The 17,256-nt window shown below is 40.5% G+C and overlaps 1 protein-coding gene and 1 non-coding gene across 4 annotated transcripts; both read right to left on the bottom strand.

Annotated features, from left to right (window-relative positions):
- Positions 1–4,646: 4,646 nt before the first annotated feature.
- On the bottom strand, positions 4,647–17,114 carry PABIR2 (PABIR family member 2). Of its 3 annotated transcripts, none has more exons than XM_074882408.1 (10): positions 16,631–17,114; positions 16,028–16,106; positions 14,648–14,704; positions 14,220–14,263; positions 14,085–14,139; positions 13,762–13,863; positions 12,340–12,428; positions 11,724–11,788; positions 9,240–9,336; positions 4,647–8,163 (listed from the first exon to the last, which is right to left on the bottom strand). In XM_074882408.1, exons 1-10 carry the CDS (start codon positions 16,744–16,746, stop codon positions 8,013–8,015), a joined length of 855 nt encoding a protein of 284 aa, XP_074738509.1. In that variant the 5' UTR covers positions 16,747–17,114; the 3' UTR covers positions 4,647–8,012. The 3 variants fall into 3 exon arrangements, with proteins under 3 accessions (XP_074738509.1, XP_074738507.1, XP_074738508.1); XM_074882406.1 differs by having other exon boundaries at positions 11,724–11,802; positions 16,631–16,891; XM_074882407.1 differs by lacking the exon at positions 16,631–17,114 and adding an exon at positions 16,277–16,379.
- Positions 8,235–8,383, bottom strand: LOC141949512 (small nucleolar RNA U109). Its single transcript, XR_012630793.1, has one exon. It is a non-coding gene; the product is annotated as a small nucleolar RNA U109 (small nucleolar RNA).
- Positions 17,115–17,256: the final 142 nt, after the last annotated feature.

Genomic DNA, 17,256 nt, shown 5'->3' with positions numbered 1-17,256 from the left:
ACTCACCTGGACACAGCACCGGAGCACAGCTACGTGGTCGGACGCTCACTGCGTGCAGGCAGATATTCCCCTTGCGCTGCAGGTTACAAAGCTGAAGCTGTTGTAAATTCTCCAAGATCCAGGTCTGCGTGTGCCCACACAGAGAAATAACAGAAAGACGCTTTCTGCGTGCGGTCTGATGGGAACACTGCAGCATCAGCGCTTCAGGAAAAAAACCCAGCTTGTGCACTGCAATTCACTAAAACCAGCCCAAATATGCCACAGCATGCTTCTGAAAGACTTCACGGGGCTGGGAAAACAGCCAATGTACAATATACTCCTAAAAAAGCGCTCTCGCTGTGAGCAGGGCCTTTTCATTCATTTCAGGTTGTCAGTAAATTTGATCAAAGTCTCCTCTAGCATGGAACTGTGTTATTCTTATAACCAAAGAGCATCTGCCTTTTTTTATCAGTTTTAAGATTATTAGTACAATGAAGTCCAAACCTCACTCTGGAAAGTCAGCATTTACTCTGACAGGAAGAGGTTACATTGTGAGTGAAAAGAAAGAAAACATTAGAAATTTCTAGCAGTAGAAGTTGCAGGATGAACGCAGTTTAGACGCACTTCAGCCAGTATTACCACAGCTCGTTACACATCGTCCTGCGCTTTGCAAGCCACGATACGCCATCCTGTGGTCATCCACATCACCATTAACTTCTCACATCTGGTCCAAAGCACCCAATGCAGTTAGATATGCAACTGTGCGTGCCGGTGGTTACGCTCATCATAAGTAATATATGCATTATGTTCCTCGTTGCTAATGCAAAGCAAAGCTGAAAAATTTCAGATGCTCTCCAAAAAATACCTGATAAACCCCCGATAAGGGCAAGTTGTAAGATGTGGCTGTAGCTGGCTTGCTGTGTACCGCTGTACCACAACCCTTCTTCCTCAGCACAAGCCTTCTGTTGGCAACAAGGATAACCGTGACACTTCACAGCAACACCATCACTTTCTCCACACCGAGCCTCTGGCCATCTCCTTGCTGACGTGTGACATTCCTCCTTCCTCTCCACTATGGTGCTCTCTCTACAGTTCCGTGACCCACCAGGTCTCCCATGCTCTCCCGCTGTGCAGCTTTTGGGGCATCTTTGATGCACTCCTACACCCTCAATTCCCCCCTCTCATTTCCCCTCTCCCCCCATGAAAAGTTTTGCCTACTAATGTCTAGGACATATTTGGCAGAAGCTGGCAATCCCGTTCAGTAACTATGCCATGAAAGACAAGTTGAGCATCCAGCCTTGCTCTGGTTTGCCAACAAACGCAACTGTAACTTTCAAGGCTGATGCAAACTCAGTGTAAAGGGGGCAGGAGGGAAGCTGCACAAGTCCACACAAATTCAGCTAGCCCTCTGTACCCCTCCTTGTTGCCCATCTGGCCCACCCTACCCATGCTGCCTCACATTACTCACACCACTGGGTTTTAATACAGGAGGGGAAAAAAATAAGGAAAAAAAAAAAAAAGTAGTGACCAGCAGCAATAACAGTCCTCAAAAGGCAAATGTTTCCTATTACAGTGCTAGTTTTCAAGCTCTTTGATGTCACTTCTCCCACACAAAGCTGTTTCTTTCACAGTCTGTTCTTGCACACGAACAAGATGTTACACGTACTATACGTAGCACATCCTCAATTCTTATTTAAAGCACATTTGTCCCACTCACTGTGCTTTGTTCTCTGTATCATTTTTCAAACCAATACTCATACATCATAGGCACAGAGGCATTTTTATTCTAGCTCCCCCTTTCACATTTATTTTTCTTCCAAATTCTTGGAGGTTCTGGTCATAAGTAGAGAAGTGTTAACATTTGGCTAGGGTTGAGACTGAGCTGCGAAGTTCATGGCAGTAGCTGAATTTTTCCAAAATTTTAGGGGCTTGTAGAACAAAGGGTTTGCTTTGTCCGAGGCCAGATCCAACATTTAGATTTAGATTCTGGACTAGTTAACTTTAGCTACATTCTTTATTCTACTTTGGCCCATAGTTTTTGATACCACCTGTTTTCTACCTGTGTATTACAGATCCTAACTTTATCACCCTGAAAAAATTGTTGACCATGCATTGGCATTGATAAACCATTACAGTTCTCATGACAAATTTAAATTGCAAATTAATTATTTGGGGCAAGGAAAATGTTTTTGTTCTAGCACAATAGGGTTTTCATAATCTGCATTATAAACTACCCCGATACAAATAATAGCCTGGCACTTCTGCCAACTTACTTAACTTTGATGAAAGTTCAAAAGTGGTGGGGACTGCAACAAAATGCAGGTTTCGTTAGGTGATGTAAGGGTTAAACCAGTCAACTTCTGAAATAACAAATGCATGTCATTGTCTCCAAGATTCATTTGACTCATGTTGTTAAACAGGAGTTATTGCTGCATAAACTATATTCAAATGCCTTGCAGAATTAAAACACAATGCATAATTCTTCCAGAAGAGACACACTGCATTATCTGAAAAATTATCTGACACATCTGAAAAATAATCAAAAATTCTAAATTGTTTTACCCCAAAATGAGAGAAATGAAAAAGTCCATAAAGTCCACCAGAAATTCTACCACAGCTATTTAGTAAGACATCCAACTACAGTAATTAACAACAAATAATAGTGTTTGTATAAGAGGTAAAAATCTCATGGCCTTCAGAAATAAGCTACGGGAGACTAAAGGTGTTAGAATTATTGTACAGTGTAAGATGATGCTTTTTGGACAGAAAGGAACTGCTAGACGGCCTGGTGTCACTAATGGGCCTGTTGAGTCACAGGGGACTGCTACTGCAAACTGTTTATTCAGAGACTGAGACAGGTCATGCCCTCTGTTTGCTGGAGACGAACAAAACTTGTGGTCTTTCAGTAATAAGTTCCTACTTTACAGTAAGGAGAAGTGTTTGGGGATGAAAGCACACTGGATTTTGTTGCTGTTAGTAATGATATGCTCAAAAGTCTATCGCCTGCATATTAAAAAAGAGCCTGGTATCAAACCAGCTGAATCAGTTTGCTAAAAATAGGTATTTCTTCCTTTCGTTTTCAAGTTTTATTACTTCTAAAACCCCACAATCTTTTGTGATCACCAAAGCTAACATGCATTCTTTGTTAATAGCAAGAACCTACCTACTTTGAATTTTCAAACTACATAATGCAAGAACAAAACAAATTGCTCCAGGTTTAAAAAGAAAATGTTGGCCCTGGCATGCTAACCAGAGGCAAGACTCAAACCCAAGGCCCAGTTAGGCCCCATATCAAAAGGCTTTAAGATCTAAAAGCAAGTAATAAAAAGCAGCTTTAATGTGAAACGGTTTGGATTGAAACAAGAGACTTCCGTTAAGTGCCCAGTACACTAATAAAAAGGATAGCCTTGAGGTACATGTACAAGTTAAAAGTGGGAGTTGTGTGCATTTGTATTTATGGGAATGGCAGCACCAAGCCAGCAGCCCAGTCACTGTAACCCGCTTACATGGAGACTCTTCATCTGCAGCAGGAAGCAAACCCAGGCTATCACGCTTAAACCAGCTCTGCATCTTATTTACTCCCTCAGAAAACAGACTTGCCCTCAGACAACATCTACTTTTGATTTTAGCCTGATAACAAATGTCCTAGCCAGAAATTAGATAACCAGCCCTGAAGGAAACCCAACCACTAACTCCCTGCCCTCTCCTAAGACAGCTAAAACTAAGACAACTGCTACTCTGATTTTGACTGGCAAACACAGGTTACTCTTTTGGGGGTGGACTGAGCAAAACAGTCCTAGACTTGCCAACAATGTGTCTTCCCCTCTAAGTTTGAACAGCCCAGACCCTCATGAGAGTCTCAGTTGCTTGAAAAACACATTTTTCATTTGAAAATGAGTTGGCTAAGCTAGGTCTACATTCACAGCTAAAACTCTATAGTCAGAGGAGCTAGTTACTACATCCTTCTCACTGGGTCATCTGGTACCTTCAGTGACCCATCTTACATCAGTCACCAAATTTGCTAAGGATTATTTAACAGATCTCAAGAGAGACTGAAATATTGAATGGTAGGCAAAGTCCCTTTCCACTTACTATGGACAGTTGCCATTTATATAATAGCCTTGGAATACAAGAGGCAGTTTTGTATAGCTCCAAAAATATTTCTTGGCCTTTACTCCAAAAAAGAAAATGAAACAGTCCTATGACTTCATGAAATATTTGAACCCGTATTAATGCAAAGCTTTTTTATTATGAAGTTACCAGGAAGATTATATGCAGATGAAATTCCTCCAGGAAAAACAAGTTCTTGTCTTTGTTGTCACACAATATATTAGCAGGGTCTACAGATAAGAATGTGAACACTTGCAAAAAAATTATTTCCCAAGTCTAGTCTATTGTGTTTGTGCACCAGAATAAGAGAGTTCCAAATCTACCCAAGCCTGCTCAAGTTAACCTCTGCATACAGCCCCCAACGTGGTTCTGTCTGGAGAAATGTGCCAAGCTGAAGCCTTACATTTAAAATGGTTTTAGCATTTCGAGTTGTTAAAATGAGCACTCTATTTTTATCATGACTTTTTATAAAAATCCCACTTTACTGTTTTTATACAGTATAGCTTTCCTTGTGCATTTCAAGAATGAGTTTTGCAATAAAGTCTGCAGGACTCAGATTTACATCCTCACCCACTGACAGTTTAATTACTTTCATTGTAGGAGAAAGTATTTAATCACATACAGTCAGAAAAACAGCCCCTTAAATACAGGCTTTTGGGCCCATGATCCCCAATTTGAAATTCAATGAAGAAGAATGAAACATGCATACTGTGATCCATTTCCTGATTCAGAACACTTGATATTATCAAAACATACAGAGTTCCACAGCTGACACACACATTTTTCTAAACCATTGGTAAAATCCTTCCAGCATTTTAAGACCACGAAATGAGGATTCAGCGTGCTTCGGCTATGCTCTCAAGGCAGTGCTAGTCAATGAGGCGAATAAAGACCAACATCGTAATGCTGTGCTAATTAACATATTGAAAATAGTCCATCTAAAATGCTGCTGGAATTACACTAGTATTTGCTGGTATTTTAACTTTCTTCTCAACAGTTACAACATTAAAAGGTAAGTCATCACTGGTGATTCTCAACAATAGATATGCATTAATGATTCCGTATTTAAAAAAAAAAAAGGAGGGGGAGGAAAGACAGAAATTCTCAGACATCCATCATGGCAATCCAGCACAAATAAGTCTGATGAAGTCATAAAAAAACAGTTAAGTGTAAGTGTCAGTAGTTATATATTAAAGCTGACTACCAGCTGGCCTTCTTCCCCAAACTGGTATCTAATTCATCACAGACAAGACAGTTAACAAATCCAGAAATGCAGCTTTTAGTCAGTTTTAGTCATAGTATGCTGTACTAGTCTTTACACTGCAATAAAGACTGATTCTGTAAGCAGCAGCAACTCACATGCAGTTACGTATCAGCTATCAAAGTATTAGAAAACTTAGTTTTAAAATGAACAAGTGGTCTTACAGCTATGTGTGTGAAACAGAACATGGTCCTAGATGGGACCTATTACATTACACAGTGACACTCATTCTGAAAGAGACACAGTGTGTGTGTGCATTACATATAATATATATTTTATAAAAGAGCAGTGTCTTCTGAAGAGTGGAGAATAGCCAGAACATTAAAAAAAATGCTGTAACAAGAGTGAATATTTGTGCGTTTGCTTTATGAAGCTTACATTCTAATGTTTACAAAGGCCAGCACTTATATAAGACTCTCCACTAACAAACAAATCTGGAATACATCAATTGTACAGGTAAGTCAGCCAAAAATAAGCAATAGCTATGCTCTTCTCAGTTTTAAGAAAGCATGCAACAGGTTTCCCCCTTCTGTCACCCCTTGTTCAGATTTCTAAATCACAGTACCAATAAAAGCAGGGTATAATGAAACTGGGGCACAGGTAACAGGTTGAATTTTATCACAGACTGTTTATCAATATTTTGCAAATGTAAAAGCAGCCCTCTTTTAGCATCAAGAAGGCAGAGAAGATACAAGCATGAATAAAAAAATAATTAAGCGATTTAAGACATCAAAAATTCAAGAAATAGCACTGTGCGTATACAAATAAAATGAACATTCAATACTGTAGAGCTCATTTAAAAATGGCACCAATGGACAATATTTTACAATATGCACATTTATTCGAGGTGGGGAACTAATGCTCCACAGGTGAAAATGAAAATACAAATAATAGTGCCACTGTGGGCCCATTATGGTACTTCTTACAATTTAATGGAAACACTTTTAAAAATAATCTGGTATGTACATGTCTTCTGGAAACTCAACAGCTTCTTCAGAACAGAAAAAACTATGGTTCTCCCCCTCCCCTTTGTAGCCAGACAGTATTGCCAGAGATTGTGCTCATTTTTAAAGCACATAATCTTACTTTAAATTCAGTGCTATTTTCTTTCAGAAAGATCAGAAGTTGTACTTTTAGGTAACAAAAGCATTTATGTTACAAACATTCAAAAATGGAAGCTTATGATTCTGGCAGACAATGTTGCGTATTAAATACAAACCAGCCAGCAATTACTGAACATAAAAAACTTATTCAATCATAAAAAAATACTATAATTCATCACCACAGACTTTTTACATAGTTATAAATAATAAATAGCATAACACAGTAGATTACAAACGGATTTATTTTGCCCCGTTAAAGTCTTTAAAAAGTAAAATATCTATTGTCTTACCTCAGACTGACCAAGGTACTGTATCAAGACTACTCATAGCTCAAATAGAACTCCTTAGCCAAACAATTTGCAGAGCTCGTATTCAATCCAAACTTTTAAGTCTTTCCTTAGAAATCGACTGTTTGCTTAGCTGTTTGCCCTGCTCATGACCAACAAAGGTACGAACGCTGTACACAGCGGCTGCAAAGGGTATTACTTTGGCTGCCATCTCACAGCTGAGTTGGGGCTGCCCACAGCACCTTGCAACGGGGCACACACCTGGGAAAGGAACACTAAGGAAAGCAGCATCGACAAGAAACTCTGGTAAGCACTCTATAAACAAGCTGTACACAGAGGACTTATCCCACCCACCCCTCTGGTTTACATTCCATAATTTTGTAACAATGTCCCCTAAGGCACAAAAATACCTATGACCTCAATGCCACAGGAGACATCGATGGTGCCATACATGGTTCTCCTACACAGTAGTTTAAATAACTTAGTTATCTGCACTGTATGTCTTGGATCGAGGCGTGGATTAATTGGCCAAATCTTGCTGAATATTGACCTTATTTCATACAAGCTGTAGGATAAAGGATCTGGGGAGAGAACTATGCAGCTATTTTAATCATGTTCGTAGAGTACTGTTATTTCTTCAGTGATGGCAAAAGTGCCAGTCATTAGTTAGTTTGTTGTGGGTTTTTGTTTTCTTTTAATGTAACAGAGTGAGATTCCCACACCCGCTGTGTGGAAATTATTCTGTAATAAAAACGACTAGCAGCACTAAAAAAAGAAAATATTTTTTCCTCCCTTCCATAAGAGAATTTGAGGCTAGTGACTGAAAAAAAGCAAGGAGAATAGTTTTACTCAATGGTAGAAGTGCCAGAGAATAAATTAGTATTTTCAAATCCTTCCGAACCAAATTATTTCCCTAGACATATTGATCACAATAATGAGAGAAATATTTTCCTACAAATTGCAACACTAATAGGTAAATACCTATTCTTGGAATCAAAAAGTGTATGCAAGTTCCTGAAAGCAAAAAGTTAGTATAATTTGAGCAGACATCTTGTTTAAAAAACAAATTCGCAAAACCAGACATTAATATGGTCTACAATGTCCATTAAATGGATAAATCAAAAAAAATCACTGGAAAGTCGCCAAGTATTACAGTTACAATAATTTTTCCTTTTAATAATCCTCATGTTAATGGTTCAAGGATCAGAGTTCGTTTCTCTGTACCAGTGTACAGTAAGGGAACAGCACAGCCAGACAGACTCAGAACTTAAGTCACTTAGGTGAGAGATCATCCATCAAAATGAATGAAGAGCATGAGTTTGAGCATGTTACTGGAGACTCTGTGGTTATGCTGCCTTTAGTCAGTGAATCAGAGGAAGAGCCAACACTGCTGCTACTCCCATCAAGAATATCTGAAGACAGGCTGGGGAAAAAGAAAAAGGTTATTTAGTAACACGAGCATGATGACTTTGTGTACTTTCGCCTCTATAGAGAAGATGTAGGAGACCTATACTACCACTCAGTCTTTACTGCAAGACTGGCAGCCCTGAAGACTCCTTGTTTTCTGTAGCATGTTATATATATATTCATGCTCCTTATGGGAATGAGGAGCAGAATTATTTTTTTTTTTTTTTAACATGCAGAATAAATTATGACTCTGATTTCAAATCAGTCATAGAAAGGAGGTGACAACTAATAGGAATAAAATCTTTAAACATTATGGGAAAGGATTAACAGTCTAATCAGCAATGCAGCAAAGATGTCATTAATTAGCTAGTATGTTCTTTAATGTTGCACTACTCACAAAGCAAGATTTTGAAATCTATTTTTCCCTTGTAAGGAATTCCTGTGTTAGGATTTTGAAGTCTTGGTACAAGATTCCAGAGGGCACATAAATTGATACTTTTGCAATTTAGCTGGAAGCAACAGGAAAAAAATATTTCTATACAGTTTAAAGTCTGTAGGTAAATTGAAATTATACTAATACAGAGTTGATATTTTAGAATACTTAGTATCTGCCTCTTGATGCAAAAAAGAACTCAGCTTTTTATGGTAATACAGAAAGGAGACAGACTGTAACACTAAAAATCATGAATGTATCAACATGAACTATGTAACTGCAGTAACTACTCACGCACACATTTTCTAAGTACTCAGGTAAGCACCACAGATACTATATGACCACTTCCCACAACCTAATGAAACGATGAAGCATCTTTGAGGCAAAGTAACTTTGCTTATGAACCAACAGGGATTTGTAACAATTATATTCAGTATAAAAGTTCCAATACACAAAATCTAGGCTAGACTCTGCTCAAAGAATTGATCAAAGAGGCAGAAACATTACCACACTACAGTACCACAGAAATAGTTCCCAGTAACATGCATACGCAAGCTAAACACAAAGTATTTTATTCTGGAAAACAAAACAAAACAAGAAAGCTTGCGATAAATGCACATTCCTTGTTTCGGCATTTCAGGGCACATGAAATATTTTACCATGAACTGAGATCTGTCAGATGTGTAACATCTGGAGAAAGCATGTTGGTTGTTCCTTGAAAAAGTCTCTTTGGCTGACTTTCAGTTTCCATTTCACCTAAAGAAAATAGTGCAAATAATCAAACTCACTTGAGTCTCTGGAACGTCCATTTAATATTTGTCTATTGTAAAAGGAGGTCTGTCCCATAATAGAGCAAGGTTGCATTTGTAACAAGTCCTTTAATTCAGCCAACCAAGCACTTGGGCAAGACATTAATTTGATGCTAGCTGTTGTTGAACCATCCAGCCCATCCTTAATTTAACTGATGCTTCAGCAGTATCTGAGGGGCTACAACAAAGACATAAAACTAGGCACTTGCTACTTGGACTACAATCAGAGAAAATAATCTAAAGCAAACTAATTATTGTGACTTGATTTTAAGTAAGCAGTTGAGATGAGGCAACCGACATAAGCCAAAACACAGAGATTAAAATTTTTTGTGATTATGAAAATAGGAATGCCAGCTTGGTTTGCAGTTTCACCCTCCCGCATACAACAAATTCTGATGCATATGTACACTTCTACAGGAGAAGTGAACAGAAAATTTGGCATGGGTATGCGTTTCCACTTACTCATCATGGATCAGACTATCTTTGTACCTGTAATCATCTACTGACATTAAAAGATTAAACATGATGGCAAGAATTCATATGATCTGTTTAGTATAATCTGCCCTGAGAATGAGCTAACTCATTAATAGCTTCTGTACAATAGACACATTTGGAAATATCATAAACTTGCCAATAACAAGCTTAAAAAAAGAAAACCCTCTCATAGCTACAGTATATTTTAATTTTTAGTTTGGCAACAAAAACATATGAAATGGAAATACATTTTCTGGCTTTCTACCTACACTTCACAGCAGTTGTGGTGTCAGTTTGAAAAGCTGACAGAGGTGAAGCATTACAGCAAACCAGTATATATTAGTATGTTGTGCAAGAGAATTATACTAGCACTCAATTTTACAAAAGACTGCTAACCCCCCCAAATTTATTTCCTTTAGCCCATGGCGATGCATTACCTTCTTCAAAGGGAAGGAATAACAGCTTCTATCAAGCAGAATGGGCAAAAAACATTTATAAAATACTTTTGTCTTACACAAAAATGAAGAAAACCCAAACCACCAGCTTAGGTAACTCCTTTGCCACTTGGCATTTCACAAAGACAACGCTGCACTGCTACAACACATTGCACAGTCTACCAGTATTAATTCCCTAAGGCAGTGAAATGTTCTTCAATATGTTGCTTACTTCCCCCCACCTATCACGGTGTCAATTTGTTACCATGTAATGTCTGTAGAATATGAACGATACAGCTATGGCTAAAATTCATAAAATAATAGGGTTATGTATTTAGGAAAATAAATTAGGTTCATTTAAATGGATTAGATGTTCTAAAATTAAGCAACATTTTCAAAAATCCTTGATACTTCGAGTAAAAAAGGCAAACTCCTATCTCCAGTTTGTAAAAGGTACTTCACAAGAGCACATGGATAGGGTGAGGAAAGCCTGCCCTTTATCTGCACTGCTTTTAATATAATCTGTGTAAGGGCTATTGTAAAATGTTTAAAGTAAAAACAATGCAGTATTCCCTATTGATCACTGAGCTTGATGAATTTTCGTTCAATTTTTAGTGCCTCTAAAATTCATAGAAAGTAACAGCCTCAGAGATAGAATTGTTATCTATGAGAAAACTTGTCTCTCTCCCCTGTCAATTCAATATAAATCAGACAACACTCTTTAACTGATAGGAGAAGCAGTCCTAAAAAAAAAAAATACCCAATAAACAGTAACTTCTCTTGAAGGCTAAATATAAGTCTTGTAAAATAAAAGGAGATGCTTTTGGTGAGTTAAGAATGCCCAAGTTAAAAAAAATGCAGAAAGGGTAAGCATAGCTAGAGGCACACTTGTAACTATCTCAGTCGTACAGTTCTACTATGAAGACCTGTTCTGGGATGTAATTTGAATATCCTTAACATGGAGTACTTCCAGGAAAGAATGCAGTTGTCTCCCTTCAGGAGGAAAGAGCCCTGATCTATTCTATTTCTCTGAACACTCACCTTCTGAACTTTCAGAGTAAAAATAAACATTTAGTACTAAGTTTAGAAGATACTGCATGATAAGCAACATTCCTAAGATGATCTGAAGGGTGTGCACCCTACAGTCGTACTCTTAGGAATGTCAGGGCTTACAAACATTCACAATGTTTAATTTGATGTGTAATAGTTTGCCTCTTTCAAGCAGTAGCTGCTTTTAAAGTTTTTCATTCTTGTGTTTTAGACTAGCTACTTTATATTTTTAAGTTACGACTGGCAAATTCCAGTTCACCATGGACACAAGTGCATTATATTTACAGAACAACAGAAAAAAATAAGGAAGAGAGAAATGTATCCAGCTGCAAAACTACATCCATATTAAAACATCTGATAATGCAAATGCACATACCTTTTCTTTTAATGGGGCCAAGAACACTGGGCCTGATACAGTTGATTGGACTTTGACTCCTCCTGCTAGAGAAAGCATACTGATACTGAGTCAGGCCTGTAAAAGTTCCAGGTCTGACCACCACCATACCTAGCATCAAATCAACACAACCACATCACATGAAACGTCCTTTAAAACTACTGCTGCACAACTGGAATGCTTAGGGAATCTAAATACACAGATAACAAAGAAGTGCTGCCTATTACAGCAAATTTGTAGTAAATTTTTTACGGTCTTCTTCCCTTAGCACATCACATACTCATTTGAATCCGTTTCTAAATTGTGTGTAGTATTTAAATAAAATTGATATGCTGAAAAAGTTAAAGTTCATTTCAAGTACCCTGGAATTTCCCCACAAGTTATCAAGTCTAGTTTAAAGTTGTCACAGGCTCCTGTAAGAACACCCACATAAAGCTACCACTAGTAAAGGCTGAACTTTCAGAGCATTTTTATGTGGCAATACTTCAGCTATTGTAAAACTAAAGTCTCTTTTAATGCCTTAACATCAGTTTTAACTAATCTTTGTGCCAGCCTTGAAAATGCCAATGTATACCTGTTACTTACAGATATTACTTACTTGGAGAATCGCCTTGTTGGACTGGGAATAGGACTTGGAGGTAACCCATTACTGCTCACAAACATTTGCAATGATGGTGAAAAACATTGCTGCAGAAAAAGTCACATTAAGGTGCTTCAGAATTTCCTTTTAAATACTCAGGCATTTCACCCCACCCTCCAAACAAAACATCGCCAGTTAAAAAAAAAGCTAGTAACAGAATAAGGCAGAGATGATCAAATGCAATCTTAGAAGCTTTAAACTTAACTTCCAAAAATATACTGGCTAATACAATACTGCTCAGATTAACCTATGATTCAAACCCACAAATCTGAAATTGAAATAAACATTGTTTTCTAAATTAGACAGTTATTTTTCTTCCTGTTACATTTAGCAGCAGCAGTACAGTACTCTGGACTTACTTCTTTCAAGAGGCTTGTTAAACAAACAAGTCAAGTTTACTCAAAATTCATCTGACCTGAAAATTTAACACAATATTCCAGAGTAGAATAGGGTATTCAGCTCTGTGGTTCTGCAGCTAATCTGAGCTTAGCCCATGAATGCCCAGAGCTAAGCACAAAAATGTTCCTGTCAAGTTATCTACTACTGCTTTACAGTTGTGATTCCAAAGGTACAGGGCCAGCTGTCAGCATCAGTGTTATACCAGGAACATGTTTACCCAGCACTAGTATGTGGCTACTCCATGCATCAATACTGGTAGAGACACGCAATAAGTAGTAGCAGCACAAAAGCAGAACCACAAAAGAGGATGAAAACAAGGTCAAGCAGCCCATCTTTAAACACAGTTGTCACTTTCTCTGCACTACATTTCAGTTTTCTAGTCCTCAGTGGAAAAAGTAGTTTATCTAAGATCCACCCCTTCCCCTTCTCCAGCATCTGCCATCAGCTTTCAGTGCAAGTTCAGCATGTGCGAGGAGTCCTGCAGGACAACAGTGAGTTTATGCCTTCCCTTCCACCACCAATGGATGTATTTTCATCCTCCTCACCACACAGATCTGCAGCTTCTGGTCTTTGCCTACACTCTTACTCTATACGTACAATACATTCCAGTTTTGGTGCTTCCTCCCTAGCATCCCCCCACTTATGCAGCTGAAGATCATGTCCAAATCTGATTACTCTCATGACCTCTTCCAGCTTCCCTAGAACCAGAACCCTAACTCGTCCAAACATCACACAAATAGGAGCAACTGAAAACGTTCAGTGTGACAGAACTGGCACACTGCTTGAACTCTGCAGGTTCTCAGATGGTAAGTAACTGATCCTTAGAAACCAATGCAATGTGGGTTTTGGACTTTTTTTGTTGTTGTTTGGTTGTGGTTTTTTTAAAACTATGAAACAATCTGTGAAGTTACACGCCTTCACAGTTCACCTTGGTTGAAAATTCTGAAACGTTCCCTCGGTTTGGTATTTCACTTATCCTACCTTTCCTATTCCTCTTGTAGGTGAAGGTGCAGGCGAAACCGGAATGAAGTCTATCCTCTTCGGGGAGGAAGATTTCTCAGACTTGTCCAAGTCATTGTCGCTCTGTAAATACAAGGTTTCAGACTTAACACTGGCATGGGACATTAGAATCCAAGGCACAACCTTCTAATGGAAAGTCATTGGGCCAAATGCACAAAATAGCTAAAGCAGATGAACTTAAGTTGTTCTTAAATTAGTTTCACAGACAATTCCTCTCTTCCCCTTAAATTCGTCAGTTGAGCGTAAAAGTAGAATTCAATAGGAAACATCTATAAAGAGATTACCAGGCTCAAGCTTTCCTCCCATGACTGGCTTATCTGCATTGCTGTTTGCACTTCCCTAGAACACAAAAAATCCCATCAGTAGCTACAAAGAGGATAACTCTGGCTATTTCATCATGTTGTTTCTATAACACTCACCTTTCATGTGCTGTTTCTCTGTTCATTAAATCCACTCCTTCCTCCTGCAGGAGATGAATGTCTTAAGTTTTCCCGTAACATTTGATTAATCACAGGTACTTAGAATAACACTCATGATTCAATAATTTGCCATTAGAATTGAGATCTGTACAGTATGACCACTCCAGAAAGAAAAGACTGCTACCAGCCCAGCTCACTGGGGTTTCTCTTGAATGAAACAACACTTCAAAAATGCAAGGTAGTTTAAACATGGCAACAATAAACCTTCCAGGACACTTTCTTGTTGAAATTAAGTGTTTTAAAAAGACTCTACTTCCCCTAATACTTGAAGAACTCAAGAGTAAAGAAACTCCCTTTAGGTAAGTACTTCAATATTATATAATACTTTTTGTGCTGCTACGAAATATACAGATAAAAACTACACTTACCCTTCTGATCTGATGAAGTCGGCTACTAGGAATACGAATAGGAGATGATGACAACAACTGAAAAAAAAAGTGACAGCCACAATGATTAAATCACATATCGACAGCTTGCATACATCCTATTTACCATCACCTACATCCTTAGTGAATTAAAAATGAGCTGTACAACTACATGTGGATGACTCAATGTTGCAAAAAGAAAACACTGACCTTCAAAAGAAAAGACTTGTTTTACTACTTACAAATTCATTCTATCACTCAGCAAGTGGCACAGATCTCAGACTTGCAGGCGGATACTGCTTAGCATCTCAGAAACACAAACAGCTATATATGTCATTTAGACAAGTGAGGTGTTAGAAATGAAACGAGTATTATACAATTCCCTACTGCCTAGAGTAAGACGACAAATTCCCGTACTAACTTACTCAGCCAGTTGGCTGTTATAAAGGAGAAGTCTCAATGTTTCAGCTCAGTCTTGAACAACGCTCCTAAAACTTTACTTTTGCAATTTTTCAATTGCATAAAATTTTATGCATCTAATTCCTCTGGAACTTTGGCTACCGCCACATACAAATGGGCCAACAGTTCCCACTCAGGATGCCCATATGTCTACTGTAACACCTGCTGATTTGAGTTTCAAAATTTTAGATTCTTATTTTTTAAGAAATCTCATAACAAAATATTTTGAACTGAAATTCCATCTCACTTTTTCCGAACTGAAGACATAGCAGAAACATATTTCAGGACTTTTAAGTTCTATGGATTTTGAGAAAAGCAATACTTAATCTTCACTACCCTCAGATAAGAAAGAAAAATTTTAGCGGAAAAGAGCATATAGATCCCTGAGTTGACAAGGAAAGGGTGAAAAAAAAGAAATACCACATCTTTTAAAAAGTTAACTGCACTCCTATACACTACCAGGCTTATATAATAGCTGGCAGAATATCACCCAGCAAATAAATGACTCTTCTTTAAATGATTTTCTGATGTTTAGTGTTCAGCCTTTGCAGAAGAGCGGCCTTGTCAAAAAAAAAAAGTCAAAGACTTGCGACTCTCTCTTCCATTTTTCCAACAAATTAAAACACCCTTTCAAGACTTATGACAGCAGTTTTCTCTTCCAACCCATAGTCAGGTCCAAATTAAGTTTAAGACTGTACTTAATACCGGGAACCACACGTAGCTACTGTTGTCTTCTTGGGGACATACAGTTAATGCACCAGTACTATTCCATTGCAGATTGCAGTTAGAGATGAAAAAATGCATATTCTGCAGCCTGGAAGCTTGCTAGGATACTTAGTGCAAATACAAAGCAAGTCTAACTTCATTTCTCCATCCCAATTACTTCTTGTTAGGTGTAAACAAAACATGCTTAAGATTCCTTACCATACTGTGGCGGCTCATAACTGTTGTACTGTTCCTGCGAGTGCGCAACACGTAAGGTTGAAAAACCTGCGAGTTGTCACTGGAGGGAAAAAAAGTTTCGTGAGCAACTTTCTAAGGTGTGTTTTACTTAAAACCACGCAGTGCTACGGTACACACTCCAGCCTCCAGCGCTCTGAAAACATCCATTTTATTTCAACAGAAGCACTACTTCCACCAAAGGAGCCCAGCCAGCGCTTTTCTCCTGCCAACCTGTGGCGATGCGCACGCTGCGGTGCTGCAGCTACAACAAGTAACTCGCCGCCTCCACTCCGGCGCTCCGAGAAACAAGCGACACGTTCCGAGGCCGCCGCCACGCACCAGCCACGGCGCAGGGCGAGCCGGGGGCCTGTGCTAGCCACGGCCAGCGGCGGGGCTCGCCGCGCTGCGGGGGCCCGGCTGGCGGCGGCCCACGCTGCCCGAGCAGCTAAACCACCCCCCCGCCGCCTTCTCCCCGCCGGGCAGGGCGCTCCCGGGGCGGGGCGGGCCCCCGCTGCCGCCGGGGCTCCGGGGCGGCCGCTGGCGCCGCGGGCCGGGCCGGGCCGGGCCGGGCCGGGCCGCGCTCACCTGAGCCCGTGGATGAGGGGGGCGCTGTTCGATCTCCTCAGGCCGCCCCCGTCGCTCGGGGCCGCGGCGCTCCCCGGCGGCAGCTCCAGGTCCAGCTCCATTTTCTCCTGAGCCATCGCGGCGGCGGCGGCGGCTCCGGCTCCTCCCGCTCCGCCGCGACGCCCATTCACTGCCGGCGGCCGCAGCGGCTCCTCATGCCGCCGCTGCCCCCGGCCAGGCGCGGCACGGCCGCCCCTACAGGCCCCGCGGGCGGCGCCGCAGGCAGAGTCCGGGGGCGCGCCGGGCCCGGCGAGGGGGGCGGCCCCAGCAGCGCCCCATGCCGGGGGCAGCCCAGGGGGCGGCCCCTTCCCCCAGCCGCTGGCGGACGAGCTCCCCGCGCGCGGTCCCGATCCTGGTCCTGGTCCTAGTCCCGGTCCCGGTGCTACCGGTGCCGCCGCCGCCGGAGGGGAGCGAGCGCCTCGGGCCGGACACCCCCCGCGCCCGCCGCCGCCACACAGCGCACGCGCGGGAAGCGAGGCGGAGGCAAAGCTCCCCGCCCTCCACCGCGCATGCGCCCGGCCACCGCACCCCGCCACTGCGCATGCCCAAGGCGCCGCCATCGGGCCCGAGTTCCCGGTCCAGGGGCG

The sequence above is a fragment of the Strix uralensis genome, chromosome 13 (assembly GCF_047716275.1).
Source record: "Strix uralensis isolate ZFMK-TIS-50842 chromosome 13, bStrUra1, whole genome shotgun sequence".
In the NCBI taxonomy this organism is placed as follows: domain Eukaryota; kingdom Metazoa; phylum Chordata; class Aves; order Strigiformes; family Strigidae; genus Strix; species Strix uralensis.
The sequence above is the reverse complement of the archived record's forward strand: the minus strand, read 5'-3'. Positions and strand labels throughout refer to the sequence as shown.

What these genes read in the sequence shown, in the direction of transcription:
- PABIR2 (XM_074882408.1), bottom strand. Translation starts at nt 16,746, where the DNA reads ATGGCTCAGGAGAAAATGGAGCTGGACCTGGAGCTGCCGCCGGGGAGC. An exon ending in GACTTCATCAGATCAGAAGG is followed by an intron (nt 14,264 to 14,647) that starts GTAAGTGTAGTT and finishes CATCTCCTGCAG; the next exon opens with GAGGAAGGAGTGGATTTAAT. An exon ending in AGAGAAACAGCACATGAAAG is followed by an intron (nt 14,140 to 14,219) that starts GTGAGTGTTATA and finishes TTTGTGTTCTAG; the next exon opens with GGAAGTGCAAACAGCAATGC.